Source organism: Ahaetulla prasina, chromosome 5, assembly GCF_028640845.1.
Source record: "Ahaetulla prasina isolate Xishuangbanna chromosome 5, ASM2864084v1, whole genome shotgun sequence".
Taxonomy (NCBI): domain Eukaryota; kingdom Metazoa; phylum Chordata; class Lepidosauria; order Squamata; family Colubridae; genus Ahaetulla; species Ahaetulla prasina.
In genome coordinates this window covers 26462426-26480363 of record NC_080543.1, presented here as the reverse complement: position 1 = coordinate 26480363, position 17938 = coordinate 26462426, and the positions used below count along the sequence as shown (strand labels likewise).

The 17938-nt window shown below is 35.9% G+C and overlaps 1 protein-coding gene across 4 annotated transcripts in view; it reads left to right on the top strand.

Annotated features, from left to right (window-relative positions):
- SPATA13 (spermatogenesis associated 13) overlaps window positions 1-17938 on the top strand; it is a 112538-nt gene that overhangs the window by 63613 nt on the left and 30987 nt on the right. For 3 of the 4 annotated variants that reach the window (XM_058185895.1, XM_058185893.1, XM_058185894.1), the window contains exons 3-4: window positions 5822-6178; window positions 11659-11803. In XM_058185895.1, the coding sequence (XP_058041878.1) occupies window positions 5822-6178; window positions 11659-11803 (502 nt within the window). The remainder of the gene's footprint in view (window positions 1-5821; window positions 6179-11658; window positions 11804-17938) is intronic. The other variant, XM_058185896.1, reaches the window with a different exon arrangement.

Genomic DNA, 17938 nt, shown 5'->3' with positions numbered 1-17938 from the left:
AAGAGAACCTTGAAATGCTTTTAATTTGGCTCAAGTTTGACCATCTCATATTAGTAAAACCAGCTGAAAATGGAAAAGGATTAAATTTTGATACCTTGGAAACAACTTTCTCAATCTGAAGCTCAAAGAACTGGGCTTCAAAAGCTTGTCAACATAAAGGCCAAATGACACTGTTTAATAAGTTTGCATTAAAATTTGTCATATGGTTTTTGATTTGTGCGAGGTACTACTGGAAACAAAAACATCTTTTAATTTTTTAATACAAAAAAAATTGTATTAAATGCAGCTGAGCTGCATGTAAATATCAAAATATTTTGATATATCTACAAATCCGTCTTGCCTTAATCAGCTATTAACTCAGCATTTACAGCTGGTTGTTTAATTATAACAATTAACAAATTGCTTAGGTTATAGATTAGAAGTGATATCTTATTTTGCAACTATCTGTGTTCAGGAGCTGCAGATAAATCGGTGTCAGTGAGATACATAGGCAATTTTATCCTGTTTTGGATGTGAAAAAAATCTTAATAAATGGAAAACTGATCAGTTGCCAGTTTATACGATCCCAGGTTGTCATTTATTTTATTATTAATTACATTTTTATGTCACCCATCTCCTGTATAAGATGACTTTTGATGACTTACAGATTATAAAAAGACAAATAGAAAAATAATTAAAATATTAAAACTATGCAAATTAAAAATGTAAAACTATTAGAAACAACAGGACTAAGAGACAGACAGCATGAGTAGGAGGTCTTCTTATCCCACCTCCAGCAGTGAGTGCCCTCCTCAGGGCCCCAAACTAGCCAGCAAAGTCAAGTTTTAATTTTTTGTAATTTATTTTATTTTATTTTATTTGTTTTAACAGCATACATAAGCATAAGCATGAAGCAACAGTAGGACAGGAACGGTAGGCACGTTTGTGCTCTTATGCATGCCCCTTATAGACCTCTTAGGAAAGGGGTGAGGTCAATAGTAGACAGTTTTTGGTTGAAGCTTTGGGGACTTTGAGAAGAGACCACAGAGTCAGGTAGTGTGTTCCAAGCATTAATAACTCTGTTACTGAAGTCATATTTTCTGCAATCAAGATTGGAGTGGTTAACATTAAGTTTAAATCTATTGTTTGCTCTTGTATTGTTGTGATTGAAGCTGAAGTAGTCTTCAACAGGAAGGACATTGCAATAGATGATTCTATGAGTTAAACACAGGTCCTGTCGGAGGCAGCGGAGTTCTAAGTTTTCTAAACCCAGGATTTCAAATCTGGTGGCATAAGTTATTTTGCTGTATTCAGAGGAGTGGAGAACTCTTCTCGTAAAATATTTCTGGACACATTCAATTGTATTGATGTCTGAAATGTGGTATGGGTTCCAGACAGGCGAGCTGTATTCAAGAATTGGTCTAGCAAATTTTTTGTAAGCTCTGTTTAGTAGTATAGTGTTTTTGGAGAAGAAGGTACGTAAGATTAGGTTTACAACTCTTAATGCCTTTTTTGCGATGTAGTTGCAGTGGGCTTTGGCACTTGGGTCATTGGATATGAAGACTCCAAGGTCTTCATCTGTGGGGGTCATCTGTAAGACAATGTCCATTGAGTTTGTATTTAGTGTTTAGATTCTTTTTTCCAATATGTAAGACTGAGCATTTGCTGGTTGAGATTTGGAGTTGCCAGGTTTTAGACCATTCTGACACAAAGTCAAGGTCTTTTTGAAGGGTAGCTGTATTGTTGGTAGTGTTAAATAGTTTGACATTGTCAGCAAAGAGAACACAATTACTTTTAATATGATCGCAGAGATCATTAATGTATAATATGAAGAGTGTTGGTCCAAGAACACTGCCTTGGGGAACGCCACTATTGACAGGAACAGGATTTGATAGGGCACTGCCTATTTTGACCACTTGTTGTCTGTTTGACAGAAACGCTGTTATCCAATTGTGGAGGGGTCCGGAGATGCCGTAGGATTTTAGTTTCAGGAGAAGTTTGTCATGTACCAGTGAGTCAAAAGCTTTACAGAAGTCTATGTAAATTGCATCTATTGTTTTGCCTTGATCAAGATTAGTAGTCCATATATTTTTGCAGTGAAGAAGTTGTAAGTTACATGATAATTTTTTAATACCCTTCTGAAAGGCCTAAAGCAGCAGCCCCCAACTTTTGGGGCCCCCAACTTTTGGGACAGGTTATATAGAGAGAGGTTTCTCCACAGACCAGAGTGGGCATGGTTGTGAGTGCTGCCTGCATCCCACAAATGGTGTTTCACTTGTTTGTGCAGCCTGGTTGCTGGCATGTCATGGGTCCACAGACTTGGGGTTGTGGACCTCTGACTTAAAGAATGGGAGCAATTTGGGAAGCAGAATTGCTTAATCAGTCTGAAAGTTCATAGTGAAGATAAGAAAGGTTGAGACACTTGTGCCTCTAGTACCTGACAATGCACTATATGTTATGGTCTGTATGAACATGTACCTATATACAATGGACTCTTCAAATATGCTTTACAAATGGGCTATAACAACCAAAATAGGTTTTAACAGCTAAGGTTTCCAGCCATTGTGGAGATTCTGAGAAATGTACTTCCAACATTGTTGGAAGGCAGAAACAGAAATATTGTTCAGTATGCATTGAATATAGATTTGTCCGAAATGGTATAAAGTTTCCTGCCTGAAGAGGAGGTTGGACCAGAAGATCTCTAAGGTCTCTTTCAACTCTGATGTTCTGTTATTCTGAATAGAATATATTAAGTTTTAGATCTAACTCTTTTTGGAATGATAATAATGCACTGTTAGTAATTTAAATGAGATAAAATATTTAAAGCAACTCAATAAACAGGATTCATTTGGGCTTCTGCATAGAGAATGCAGAACAAGCTGTACCTTTACTGTAATTTGGGCAGAATATAGCTGGTTGTAATCTTTCCAATTGTTCACCAACATTTATTGCTTACAGTAGGGCAATAATATATTAGCACATCAAAGAGGCCATATGACGTGTCCTTCCCCAGTTTAAAGGTACAAGGTCATGGGGATGACCATGTTAGTCAGTGAGTTGTGTTAAGAGTTGTGCTGTTTTCTACTCCGTTCATTTTAAAATGAAGTGAAAATTACAGAAGGATGACTTTAACCAATATTTTAATGTCTCACTGTTTATGTGGGTCTCCAGTGCTTGGGTCCAATACTAAGGTATGCTCTTGGGAAAGGTTTTCTTTCTGATTTGCCTGCCCTTGTCTGGTGTATAATTTCAAGTGTTTAACTGGTGCGAACTAGTATAACTATTTTTAACTGCAGTGGTGTTATGCTGTTTTCAATCAGATAACTATTGGCATTTAAAAGGAAAAAAATTCTGAATGTTACTGTGTTGTTTTGTAAATATGAATTGCTGCCAGCTGTTGGGAGGATGGGAGTGAACCGTTGAAGAGTTATGTTTAAGTTGTTAATACTGTACTACATAACAAGGATTTATAATAAAGGAAGGAGTTAATCAGTTGAACACAGGGAAGCTGATGTCGGGACTGCAGCCTTATGCAGATATACATGTATTCAAGAGTAAATCTGAATAAAGGGGGATGCATGTTCAATTAAATATTCACGAGGTGGCTTACACAGGTCTATTGCTAACTTGTTTGCCCGAGGCAAGGCTCATGCAGAAAGTTGTTTCTTAACAATAAGGTGGATGTTAGGACAGTTCAGAGTGCAGGCTGTATAAGTATTTGGAGGTAAGACTGCTCAGTACAATACGTCTTTTCCTCAGTTATGGTGATTAAAAATTACAACCTTTGTGATACTTTGCTTATCTTTATCGATAACAATTTCCTATCTTTAGGACTTGAAAGTGTGTATTCTAACTGGATGTGATTTTTAATAATATGTTGCATTATGTCTTGAAATGCTAGCAGAGGTTGACATTAACAAAGGAGTCAGGAGTATAGAAGATTACCAAAATTTAGTATTTTCTAATTGGAACGTTTATCATCTGCTGCAGTCTTGAGTCCTTCAAAATGACTGAAACGGCAATTCCCAAGCATGCTAGCTAATGAATTATGGGAGTGGTAGCCCCATAATACTTGGAAGGTATCAGATTGGAAGAGATAGTTTGGACAACTGATAGGGTTCCTACTTTCTTATTCCAAATGCTGCTCAAACATTTTTTCTTTCAGTTAGTTATAAGCACGACTGAGATCAATGGATCACTTGACAGCATGGTAGTTTCATGTTCTTTTCTCATATCTTCATTGTGATAACAACTTGCTGTCTATTTAAAGTAAGGGGCAATTATAATTATGTAAGTAGTCACTTTGCCCCATTGTTAGTGACATTTGGCCTTCAGAAAGAATCACCAAGCTATTGAAGAGACTATAGCTTTGCTTCAAGCCAACTTTCTCTAGCCAGATGCTTCTAGAGTCTAGACTATGATAGTTCCCTTGGATCTCCCAGCTGGAATGGGCCTAGGCCAGCTGGAGGATTGTGAGAATAGAAATTCAACATATCTGGAGGTTAATTGGTTAAGGAAGAGTACTGCAGATTTTGTTCAAAGGAAGGCATGTTCTTTTATGCATAGATATTGTTAGAATCTTTTTGAGCTAATTGTTTCTATTCATTCCGATCAGATAAGGTTACAAAATCATCTGCCAATATAAAGATAGTATCTAGTTTCATAAATTGCACTGAGATACAATGTGTATATATGGAGGGGGTGAATAGGGATGATCTGCTCATTTTCAAATTAAGTGTATTATGTAAATCCAAGACATACTTCATAAGACATGATTTTATGGCTTGCTGAGCCAACATGGATAAAAGAAAACGTGTTATCATGATGAATAAACCTAATATCTTCTGCAAATTAATTGGAAAAATAGCTAGGAAAATGATCTTAGCAATATGCATGTGTCTCCCCTTAATTAAATCTTTGTGTTTAATGGAACTCACAACCTAGTAAGGTTGCAAAGTGAAACATAAGGTTCACTTTTGGTAACAGTACTGCAAAAGGAAAATGAGATAACAAGTCATTAATGTATCTTGGCTTTTTTCCAAAGTAATTTTAAATCATCATAGCCATTTATTTAATGCCATACAATGACCCATAGCTTCCCTATTGTTCAATATTAATGTCCCTCATCTAAGAGCAAATGGTTGCAGATACTGTATAACCATTGCGTTTTGCAACGACACGTTATAAATAACTAAAATATGTCGTTTCTCTAAATAAATTTTAATATGATGGAAATCCATAAGCCATGTTTTAATACACACCTTCTCTTTCATGATTTCTCCTGAGGACACCTTTGAGTGCCATAGTTATAATTCCACAATCAATGTGGTCTTCGAAAGAGTTATAATCGTGACACACAAGAAATCACAGATTTGAAAACCTTACTTTATGCTTTGGTCCCATGCTGCTAGAAACTACTGGATAAATATCTCCTTTTTAAATTGAATGTATATATTTTAGTAAAATTTCCTAACAAAAGAAAAATGTCTGAATTTGCCATTGGCTTTTTTTAAATTAATGTTTTTACCACAGGCTATCACATTTGCTTTCAGATATGGTTGATTGTATATGTATAATCTCATTAAATGGCTTGTTTTACTCTTGTTGCAAGGGGGAGGGGGTATTGCTTTTTTATTGCTTTTTTTAGATTGGGTTTTTATTCTTGTAAGCCACCTGGAGTCACTGAGAGTGAATTGGGCGGCCATATGAATTTTGTTAAATTAAATAAATGGAAGTGGAAGTGGAAATTGCATGGTACATAGATCCTGTTTAGAAGAGCATAAATCCTAATATGATTTTAAAGTATTTTTGGTTTATTTGACTTGTTCACCTTTGAAAAAAGGTTATTACTGATGATCACTGGAAGAAGTTTCCATTTCAAGATGAAGAAAGAGCAGATGCTCAAAAAGTCCCAACCAGAAGATGGAGTTCTGGAAAAAGATCTCGGCCTCGGCCCCTCTCAGATTATGGCCAGTTGGCAATTAGAAGTTCTTCCATTCCAGAAGATTCCGTCGCTATGGATTCCCAGGAAATGGACTCTTTGGAGAATGACAGTGAGACCAAGCCTCCCCCTGTTAAATCAGGAACTTGTGCAGTAGCCAATCCAAAAGCCCACAGAAGACGACCCATCTCTGTCATTGGTGCAATCAGTTACTATGAGAATAATCAAACGGAAGAAATAACTGCTCTCCTTGCACAAGTAAGAAATAAAATTCACTCACTGAAAAAACTCAAATCAAAAGATCATCCTTTTTTTCTTCCCTGTAACCTTCAAATTAGAACATAGTGGACACTCCTATTCCTTCTTTCTGCTTCTTCCAAATCATCATCGCATATTTATTCTTCTAAAAGCATGGTATCAGATTAATTAATACTTTTTTTGTAGATAATTCTTGCTCTATAATTGTACACTATACTATACTAATCTTTCCCCCCTGAATGTTGATGTTTCTATCTGAGGTTTTAAGATATTTCTCTTTTACTGTGCACCTCTTCATTCTGTAATAAAACAGTACTGATTATGTTGCATTATATGAAAAGTAACATGATATTTCAGAGTATAGAGACATTTATGAATAATAATCGGGGTATTTGCATAACCAATTTAATGCAGATTGACAAGCGATGCTCCATAATTCATGATGATTCATAAATCTGGCTTAGATGGTTAGAATAAGTTATAGTTCTTCATAGTTACAAAAGTTTAAAAGCATAATAAATCTATGTTATTTCAATGGTATCTTAATGTATAATTATTGAAAATCAAAGACCTTGTTATCATGTGCATGTGATCATCTAATGTAATAGATATCTATTCTTCTTGGTATTAAGCAAGAATTGCTTTGTGATCCCATCTATGTCTATTCTTTTATTTTTTTATTATGCAATCTTTTATTTCAAAAGAAAAAACAAAGCTGGCAACCATCATCATCATAAAATGCCTTTGGGAAAATCACAATAATCTGATATATCATGACCCTAGGTTGTAGGACTAGTTTGTTGGAGTTCATTCATCTAAAGTGATTATGATAGTAAAAGTAATAAATAACATAGAAATATGAAGGACCTATTGATTTTTTGAAAAAAAACATACTAAAGATACAAATCAAGTTAGAATATTGGAAGTTATACTTTATTGTATTACAGTTCCAAGAAGGGTTTTACTTAACTGTATTGGTTTTGGCCACATTTGCATGGCATGAGGCATGGTATAAACCACAGTTTATTTGCAAATGTTCTCAAGCACTTATAACCTCACATTGCATAACTTATAAGATACCCATCTGCAGTTTGTTTATAGGTTGCTGTGCTGTCTCAATGACATATATGGAGAGAAAAAGAAATACAATAACACTCTTAATTCTTGTAGGTTGATTAAACCATCACAGGTGGGTGATTTGCAGCTGTGCTACTCACGAGGAAGAACATCTAGGCATGTTCACAATTAAAATGTAGTTGGCTATAGCAGTTGTTCAAACATGGCCCTTGGCTCAGTTATATGAAACACAAGTTATAAAGAAATGAATTTGAAAATTATTGACTTAATTCTTATTTTCAACCTGCAGGTTTTTTTTAATAAAGTATATGTTTATATTTTTAGACATATAGCCCACTCTTAAATGTTGCTTGTGATGGCAAGATGTAACCAAAAAAGAATTTTGCAGATGTAACCAAAAAAAAGGGGGGGGGGCAAAGAATTTTTCTTAACAAGATAGATTCATTCCATCCACTGAGAATTCAAATTATGAATGGATGCATACAATTATTTGTGATACAAAGTCTGTAAACATGTAGGCTTTGAGTTGTGAAAGTGATGTATGTGGATTCGAATAGTGGAGTTCGTGTAAATAAAATTACATTTTACAATAAGTCACTGAACTCAGTAGATCTTGAATAGGTCTAGCTGTGTTCATAGGTTTCTGGTAGAGATACCTTGTTTAGAAACTTTCGCTGTTTTTGCCTTTGAATATTTGCAAAGACAGGATTTTTTTATCACAGATAAATATGGAAGTTTGGCACACACAAAAACAAACCCCCAGACCTTGAATTATTTATTTTAATATTCATTTCCTTTAAAGGCAACATTTTGTGTTACAGTCACTATTTATTCATTTCTTGGAAAAAAACTAGACTATTATCTTTAAACTTCCCCTTGTGGAAACAACACAAATATTATTTCATTATATTGTTACTCTTCTTACCTTTTTAACAAGATGGGCAGTTTTTCTATGTATGTATAATTCATCCTCTTGCCTCCCACATACTCTGTTCTCCCAGGCAGTCATCTACAGCAGGGGTCTCCAACCTTGGCAACTTTAAGACTTGTGGACTTCAACTCCCAGGATTCCTCAGCCAGCTTTGCTGGCTGAGGTATTCTGGGAGTTGAAGTCCACAAGTCTTAAAGTTGCCAAGGTTGGAGACCCCTGATCTACAGTAAACGTTTGGTCTCCTAAGGCATATTTTCTGGGTGTAAGCTTGAAGTAAATGCCATCTTACTACCAGTGTTACTGAAATGCTTGCAAACCAATGTGTGGAAAACATTGTAAACTCCTTGTGCTTGTATTGGACCCACAAGGAAAATGGGACGTAGAGAGTTTTATAAGTGAAACATCTTGTTTAACTGGAAGAGATGAAGCACTGTAAAGATAACGGATCAAAAGAGATTTTGAAGAGTTTTGTAAAGATCATATTATTTTAAGAAAAAGAGAAAGGAAATCAATTGTATGCAAAGAATGAGAGAAAATGCAGAAAAATGCAAGGATATTTAAGTTCTGTATCTGCTTCTTAGTCAGCTTTTTAAAAATCAATCTCTAGAGCATAAGCTAGTAGAATGCCAGAAAGTAAAATCTCCTTATTAGTACTACTTTCACTTGCTTGACAATTTAATTTAGAAGATGGAAGCATTTCAGTTTCAATGAATATTAAGCCTTTCCAGACAAAAGGGCTGCTTGAAAAGCTGTGAAAACCTGACAAAGAGGTTGTCGGAGCTTTAGAATTGAAATTTGAAAAGTGCTCACTTCCTCTTTATTAAGAGCAAACTTGTTGAAAAGAGTGAATAAGAAAAAATGAAAAGGGGTATTTTATTTTTATAGGGGAAGAAGAAGCTTGGAGTTAGACCTCTGTATGAAACACATGAATTAAAAATTGCTTTTTAAAAATGTTTATTGTGTTGGAATTGTGAACAGAATGACCAGAAAAATGTAGCTAATGAAAATCAAATCCTGATTCATGATATAAGCCAAGTGATAAACCAGGGCCTTCCTATGTAGGAAGGATTTTTAAAAAAATCGAGATGGTGATTGTGACCCATGATCAAAGCCCCAGTGATGAGTAAGAGCGAAGCTTTGGCTATCTTGACTTTTTTGACCCTCCCTGCAAAATCCCTTGTGATAAACATAAAACAAGCCACGTGGATTGGGTTGCTTGTTTGCTTTCTGTTCTGCTTAATAATATGGCAGCCCAGAAAAAAAAAAACCTTTTAATAATGGGTCTGAAATTTTTCATTATATTTATTTTAGTGACTATTGGGACCTTATCGGAAGCTATATTTTACCTCAGCCCATCCTAGAATTTAAATGGTGATTATACTACTAATGAGAGTTAATATGTTTCTGGTTTAGTGTGTTTGTAGATTTTGACTGCAAATGCATACTACTCCATTGATTATAGAGCCTGTAGCATTTCCGTAGTAATTTTGGCTTTTTAAGTTTGAGTTTCATTTAACTTAGTTTTGCTATATTTGCTTAATTACATCAACTTCTAAGGGTCTTGATACATCATTAAATGAACTCTTCCCCCACCCCTCAAAAATTATTGTGCATGGCTCATATTTGTTAATCGTCCAGTGTTTAAATTATACAAGTGTCACTAATTTCAGCTAGAAAAGAAAAATTGCCCTTCTTATTTTTTCCTAAATTTGGTGAACATTTAATTCAGTTCTTCTTTAGAATACGGCGTATTTATTCACTATTCGAATTTATTATTGCTGCTCAACTCTAATTTATAGAATATGTGTGCATGTATTTTAATTCAAACATTTTAAAATGCTAAATAATAGGCAGGTCATTGAAAAAAAATGGAATTCTTTTGCTTTTGTTTAATGCTTCAGCAAGCTATATAATCCTTTTATTTCACTTTATTCCTCTTTTCTATTCTTTTACTTAGTTCCAAGAAATCAGGTAGCATAGTGTAAATTGTTGGATTTAAATTTTTGTTTAAATTGTTTTTCTCTGAAATATATTCTGAATATCTGCGAGCCTTGGGCTTTTCCCAAACCCTCTGATATTTTCCATGTCTGCATGAATGACACCCTTGTATGTAAGCAATTATATTCATCTCACAGTAGAAACCGAGATAGCAAAGGAACAGTATGTTGCTGCTAGTTAGTTCAATATTTCAGTGAGCCTGCAAGGTCTTTTTTCTGAATATTCTAGTGTATTACCTTCTCCATTTTTACATTTTTTGTTCAATTGTCCCTGAAAAAGATTAGTATTTTTATTAGTAATAAATTTATAAAACCAGCTAATCACAAGTAACTCAAGGTGGCATACAAAGAGAGTTAAAAACAAATCATGATAATAAATGGGCCATAGGAAATTTAGAGAAAGTGCTATATTGACTTATGACCACAATTGAGCCCAACATTTATGTTGCTAAATGAGACATTTGTTAAGTGAGTTTTGCCCTCTTTTATGACTCTTTTTTGCCACATGTGAATAACCACAGTTGTTAGGTTAGTAACACGGTTGTTAAGTGAATCTGGTTTCCCCATTGAGTTTGCTTGTCAGAAGGTCGCAAAAGATGATCACACTGCGACCATCATAAATATGAACCAGTTGTCAAGCACTTGAATGCAAATCACATGACGATGGGGATGCTGCAATGGTCATAAGTGTGAAAAAGGTCATAAGTCACTTTTTTCAGTGCCGTTGCAATTTCGAATGATCACTAAATGAACTGTTGTAAGTCAAGGACTACCTATATTCCAGAAGATTAGGAAAGTGACCGAGAAGTATACCTCCCATAGATAAAAGGACTCAGAGTATGCCAATCCTACCTCCAGTGGTCATCAAGCAGACTTGTTAGGAGACATGATAACAGTATTCCAATATTTGAGGGGCTGCCACAGAGAGGAAGGGGTCAAGTTATTTTTCTAAGCACCTGAAGGCCAGACAAGGAATAATGGATGGAAACTGATCGAGGAGAGATTCAACCTAGAAATAAGGAGAAATTTTCTGACAGTGAGAACAATCAACCAATGGAACAGCTTGCCTTTGGAAGTTGTGGGAGCTTCATCACTGGAGGCTTTCAAGAAGAGACTGGACTGCCATTTGTCAGAAACGGTATAGGGTCTCCTGCTTGGGCAGTGGGCTGGACTAAACCTACAGTACAAGGTTCCTTCCAACTCTGTTAATCTGTTATTTATTATCTGTTATTTCCAGGGCTGTTTTTAAATTTCTTGCTATCCCCTCCCCCACCCACAATTGTTAACTTTTCATGGGATATTCTTCAGATTTTATCTCTTTTGTATTTGGAGAATTCATTAGTAGTAAGATAGAATTATATGGAACCCTAATGCTGATTTATAACAAGAGGTTCCTTTATGCTTGTTTCAAAAACAATTTCCAAATATTCTTCCCTGCACAGCTGTAATAAAATATATATTTTTTGCCTTTTTAGCCTGTGGCACGACCCCCCGTACCAGCACATCAGGTTCCCCCCTACAAAGCTGTCTCAGCCAGATTCCGCCCCTTCACCTTTTCTCAAAGCACACCCATTGGTCTGGATAAAGTTGGATGTAAGCGTCAAATGAGAGCATCCAATGGTGAGTTTCATTTGGGATGAAAGAAGTAAATAAAGTCACAGTATTCGAAAGTTTTACTCCATTGTTTCCCAACACCCACGCTTCAGAACTCAACTTCTGTAGAAATTCCTCTTAGAACGAATTGTCTTCTTCAAACCTATTTTTAATTTGGATTTTTCCCCCCTGTACCCTCAGAATCACAGTTTTAGATGTTTGTGGTATTTTAATGTTTGTATATTTGCTTAACTGCAAGGCTGTTTGTTCTTTTATCAAGAAAATAAATATTTTAAAAATAGAATTGAGACACCTATGCTCCATGTATAGTATTTTGGACTGGATATTTGTATTCTTTTTACTAGATGCTGCCATATTTTATTAAACTTATGTGCTGTTCTTAAGATGTAGAAAGTAACATGTTATCAATTTGGGTGGGTGGGTGGGTGCCCTATAGATGCATGTTAATATATCACGGGGTTCATCTTTATATGAGTGTGTAAGCACCATATGTATACATTATATCTGTATTATGATAACATTATTGTTCAAAATAGAAATGATTGCTGCAATATTGCTTTGGCAACTTCCTTGCTAAAATTATGTTATATTTCATCAGGCATGCAAAATTGGTGTGCTTTTAGTCTGGTCTTCCCAACCTATCAGTTTCCTTATTCTTTGTGTATAAATTGGGAATAAACAGTCAACACAATAATCTGTGTTAGAACAATAACACCATACAAGCGGTTTGATACACTTTCATGTTTATGGTTTCTTATTGTTTTCAGCTGCCAGTTGATGGATTGTGTGGAGTCTTTGGTGTTGAGCTTGGTTGTTTGCTTGCAGACATTTTGTTACCCAACTAGAGAATATCATTAGTGCAAATGAGCATAGGGTTTGCTCTTATACAATAGCTTCTTCCAATTTTGACAGGGATGTGGTTTTTCTTCCTGGTAGTTCCTTAACTAGGATTATTGTTTGCTGGATTGTTTGTCTGATGCGAATCGCTACTTATCTGGGTATTGGCTGCTGGAGAAGATGTGTACTAGTCTTTCTGTTTCCTCCTTGGCTTTTTTGTTGTCTCTTTTGAATGCAATTTGTAAATGTGGTCTACCTCTGTGTCTATTGATGGCTCATGTACCTGAATGCCAAGCTTCCAGCAATTCCTAGTGTTTCTGGATTTAGCTTAGTCTAGGATGGTCACAGTTTCCTATTTAAAGATATGGTTGATTTTGTGATTTTGTTCATGCATTGTAAAATTAAGGAGTTTTCGTGTCTTCTAATTGGTAGTTGGTATTCATGGATGTGCTTCTGTCTGCCTATCCTGTCTGCCTGCCCTATTACAGTCCTTTCACTGTTTGTTGTAGATGACTCCTAATTTTTTTTCTTGGACTTGTGTCTTTTGGCTTACTTGAGGTGTTCTGAAAACTTTAGTTGCTACAGTGATGCCCTGTAATTGTAACAGTCTATTGGTTGTTTCTGAGTTATTTTTCTTTTTCATAGTTTGTGTTGGTTGTGCTATAGGGCATTGAGTGGTCAGACACTTTTAGAGAAAGCTGCATGGATATCCGTTTAATTGGATATGATCTAGACGCAGTCAGTTTCCTTTTTGTTTCCCTATGTTGGATGGGTTGTGGTCTTCCTACATGTGTATATTCATATACATTGATTCCCATGCCTGAATCCAAATATGCAAACATTTTATATGAATATTACTCTGTTTTGGGAAAAGCGATAGCAAAGGCACCCTCTTTCCATATGCAATATTTCTGAAGAATTTAAAGAGCTAATTTGTACATTGGGTTTTCTTTACTTGGAATTAAAAGCTAAAGCACTAATACTATGATACTTCTGGCAGCTCAATAGTCATTTGTGGATTCTGGGGGATATTAAGCAGCCTATCAGCCAGCTTATTTGCAAGCCTCAGAAAGGTGCTGTAGTGCTTCAAACAGCTTGGCCACCAAGAGAGCGATTTCCTGCTGGGGAAAAATGTTTCTCTTGTGTTTAGAGTTTTATCAATAGTCTTGACAGTTAAAATGAGTTCGTCTCCTTTCTTCATTGCACTAGCCACTTTTTATTTTTATCTTTTATTGGTTTTATAGTAATTTCTTTGATTGTTGTGAGTTGCCCAGAATCTTTGAAGGCCAGGCAGCACAAGAATAGAATAGAATAGAATAGAATAGAATAGAATAGAATAGAATAGAATAGAATAGAATAGAATAGAATAGAATAGAATAGAATTTTTTATTGGCCAAGTGTGATTGGACACACAAGGAATTTGTCTTGGTGCATATGCTCTCAGTGTACATAAAAGATACCTTCATCAAGGTACAACATTTACAACACAATTGATGGTCAATATATCAATATAAATCATAAGGATTGCCAGCAACAAGTTATAGTCATACAGTCATAAGTGGAAAGAGATTGGTGATGGGAACTATGAGAAGATTAATAGTAGTGCAGATTTAGTAAATAGTTTGACAGTGTTGAGGGAATTATTTGTTTAGCAGAGTGATGGCCTTCGGAAAAAAACTGTTCTTGTGTCTAGTTGTTCTGGTGTGCAGTGCTCTATAGCGTCATTTTGAGGGTAGGAATTGAAACAGTTTATGTCCTGGATGTGAGGGATCTGTAAATATTTTCACGGCCCTCTTCTTGATTCGTGCAGTATACAGGTCCTCAGTGGAAGGCAGGTTGGTAGCAATTATTTTTTCTGCAGTTCTAATTATCCTCTGAAGTCTGTTTCTTTCTTGTTGGGTTGCAGAACCGAACCAGACAGTTATAGAGGTGCAAATGACAGACTCAATAATTCCTCTGTAGAACTGAATCAACAGCTCCTTGGGCAGTTTGAGCTTACTGAGTTGGTGCAGAAAGAACATTCTTTGTTGTCCTTTTTTGATGATGTTTTTGGTGTTAGCTGTCCATTTTAGATCTTGCGATATGATAGAACCTAGAAATTTAAAAGTTTCTACTGTTGATACTGTGTTGTCTAGCATTGTGAGAGGTGGAAGTATGGAAGGGTTTCTTCTAAAGTCTACCACCATTTCTGCGGTTTTGAGTGTGTTCAGTTCCAGATTGTTTTGGTTGCACCACAAGGCTAGTCGTTCGACCTCTTGTCTATATGCAGATTCATCATTGTCTCAAATGAGACCAATCACTGTTGTGTCATCTGCGAAATTCAGTAGTTTAACAGATGGATCACTGGAGATGCAGTCATTGGTATACAGAGAGAAGAGAAGTGGGGAGAGCACACAGCCTTGGGGGGGCCCTGTGCTAATTGTACAGGTATTTGATGTGATCTTGCTTAGCTTCACCTGCTGCTTCCTGTTTGTTAGGAATAATAATAATAGTAGCAACAACAGCAACAACAACAAAACTGCAAATACAGGTTTCGACTCAACTTAAGACCATAACTGAGCCCAACATTTATGTTGCTAAGTGAGAAACTTGTTAAGGGAGTTTTTTTATGATTTTTCTTGCCACATTTGTTAAGTGAATCATTGCAAGTTGTTAAGTTAGCAACATGGTTGTTAAGTGAATCTGGATTCCCCATTGACTTTGCTTGTCAGAAGGATCACAAAAGGTGGATCACCTGATCTTGAGAAGATGTTGCAACCATCGTAAATATGAACCAGTTGTCAAGCATCTGAATGCAAATCACATGACCATGAGGATGCTGCAACGGTCATTAGTGTGAAAAACGGTCATATAAGTCAAATTATATTATACAGCATTTTTCAGTGCTGTTGTAACTTTGAACAGTCACTAAATGAAGTAAAGGACTACCTGTACCAGATTGGGGGATGGGGGGAGAGAATACTGGTGGTGTAGAATAAAACATTAAGGAACCTTATAAAGTTTTTATATTTGGTATTCTGTTTCCTGCAGACATTTTTCACTTGTTATTTGATGTGGGTAAAACATGCAAGAGATCCATTTATTTGTTCAATTTGTATAGCACCCATCTCAAACCAATGACTCTGGGTGGTGAACAATCATTAAAAACTATTAAAAAGAAATGCTACAGTTTCTGGCTTACTTCTGCTTGCTTCAGTGAATCACTTATTTCAAGCCTAGAATCTAAAGATGGAATTTATTTTGCGTTAGATAGAGTCTCATTGTAGCTCCCAAGAGCTATTCTGAGTTCTGCTGATGTTAACCAATGGAAAAGCTGTTTCCATCACAACTGGGCCTTTTCTTTCAAAAGATAGCAAAATGCCGATGCTTGAGGTGCCAAGTGTTGAAATTGCCACGTAATACCCGGCTGTTCATTTCCCATTGAGCCACTGAAGTCCAGGAAAGCATGTGACTCGCATGGGTATTTCAAAACTACAGTATTGCCTCAAAGATATTTTGAGACAGAGAACAACACAGTGGCAGAGTTGTGGTCCAAGAGGGTGGGGTGTCTCACTTAAAAAGCCAAAAGAATTAAGCAGCACTGAGGGATCGATCTCTCTCTCTCTCTCTCTCTCTCTCTCTCTCTCTCTCTCTCTCTCACTCTCTCTCTCTCTCTGCGCTCTGAGTTTTGCAAAGCATCAAAATACAGCTCAGCTGAGTTACTTTCTGGATTTAAAAAAAAAGTAGGATTTTCCATTGTTGCTGCTTTCGGAAAAGAGGTCCAAATAAAGAAAGATACAAGGGTTATTGCTTAATGCGTCAGATCAGCACAGGGCAGTCACCGAAGAGATAAATTCTGACCTTGCATTTGTAACTACCTTTGCTGTGCTGGGAAAGAAATGGTAATCCATGCTCAAGAACAGCTCTTCATAGATAATTTCAAGCTCCCTGGCCAGCCTCTTGCTTTCCTCAGTTGTGGGAAAGTTCGGCTACATGGATACTTCTATATACTTCTGTATACTCCCCTATATTTTTCATCTATTTTTGCCCTTCTGATTTAGGCTACATTGTTGCTAGGAAATAAGGCAACAGGATACAAAGCTGGTTTTTGTGCTTAAGGTTTGTACATCTCTAACATTTGCAGAATTTTGAGTGGTGGCTTTGTAGGTTTGGGGCCACTTATGGCTGCATTAAGAAAACCAAATACTTGCAATTGTTGGTTTTAGCTAAGATGTATTATCTCTCCTCTCCTATTATTGTAACAGGTACTGATGGACTTTTGAAGTAGTTAAGAAAAAAGTTTATCACCTCCATCTGAAGAATACTGGCTGATGTCTGTAAATCCCTTAGAACCAATAGAAAGAAATAAACAACAAAAAAGCAAATAAGACCTTAATTATAAGACCTAGCTTGCCAATGCTGTCCTTAGGAATGCTTTTCTAGAATTTATATAAGTACATATATTTTGAAAACATCCTTCAAACCTTTAAACTTCATTTTTATGTATTAAATTCCAATATAATTCAAAAAATGTAGTTTCTCTGTCAGACACACTGGAATAATATATTACTAAAGGATAATATATATATGGTACATTAAAAAATTAGATTCTTATACTATTCTCTTGAAGATTACCCAAATAATATGCTACCTATTCATGGAAAACAAGATCCTTATTGTTTAAGGTAACCTACTTGTTAATATTTATTTTCAGTCGATGATAAATTCTCCTCCTCCTAGAGCTGATACTTTTAAGAAGGAACAATAGTCCACAACCAAGCTATCTTCACTAAATTAAAATTCTCTGCTTTTTCAAAAAAATGTGCAGTTGTCCAACTACTAAAGTTGAACTTTGCTTAATATCTATCTGGCTGCTGCACAATGATATTCAATTATTTACAGACTGAGTAGATGTTGCTGTTGTGAAGTGGTTTTCTCCTTCATTAACAATGCCAAACCCTAACAGTTGCCATCTTTGCTACTGAATTTTGTAATCCAGAGACAGGCAACTCACAAAACTAATTTCTAGAGTCAGCAGATCAAGATTCTAAAGGCAGATTCCACTGAATATTCAGGACCAGACAGAAAGCAAATGCTCCAGAAAAAGCAGATTGGAAGGAGCTGAAGTCCAAAGGCTTAAGTACATTTGAAGCTGAGATCTAAGGTTACAGATGCGATATGGGAAGGCCAGAAGGAGATAAAAATCAGGCAGTTGTGGCTTTGAAACAGCACTGTGAAAAAGGGACAGGGAGTATAAATTCTCACAGGGATGTAATATAGTTCCAGTTTGTTTTTTGGATTATAAAGATTTTCACAGTGGTTTAA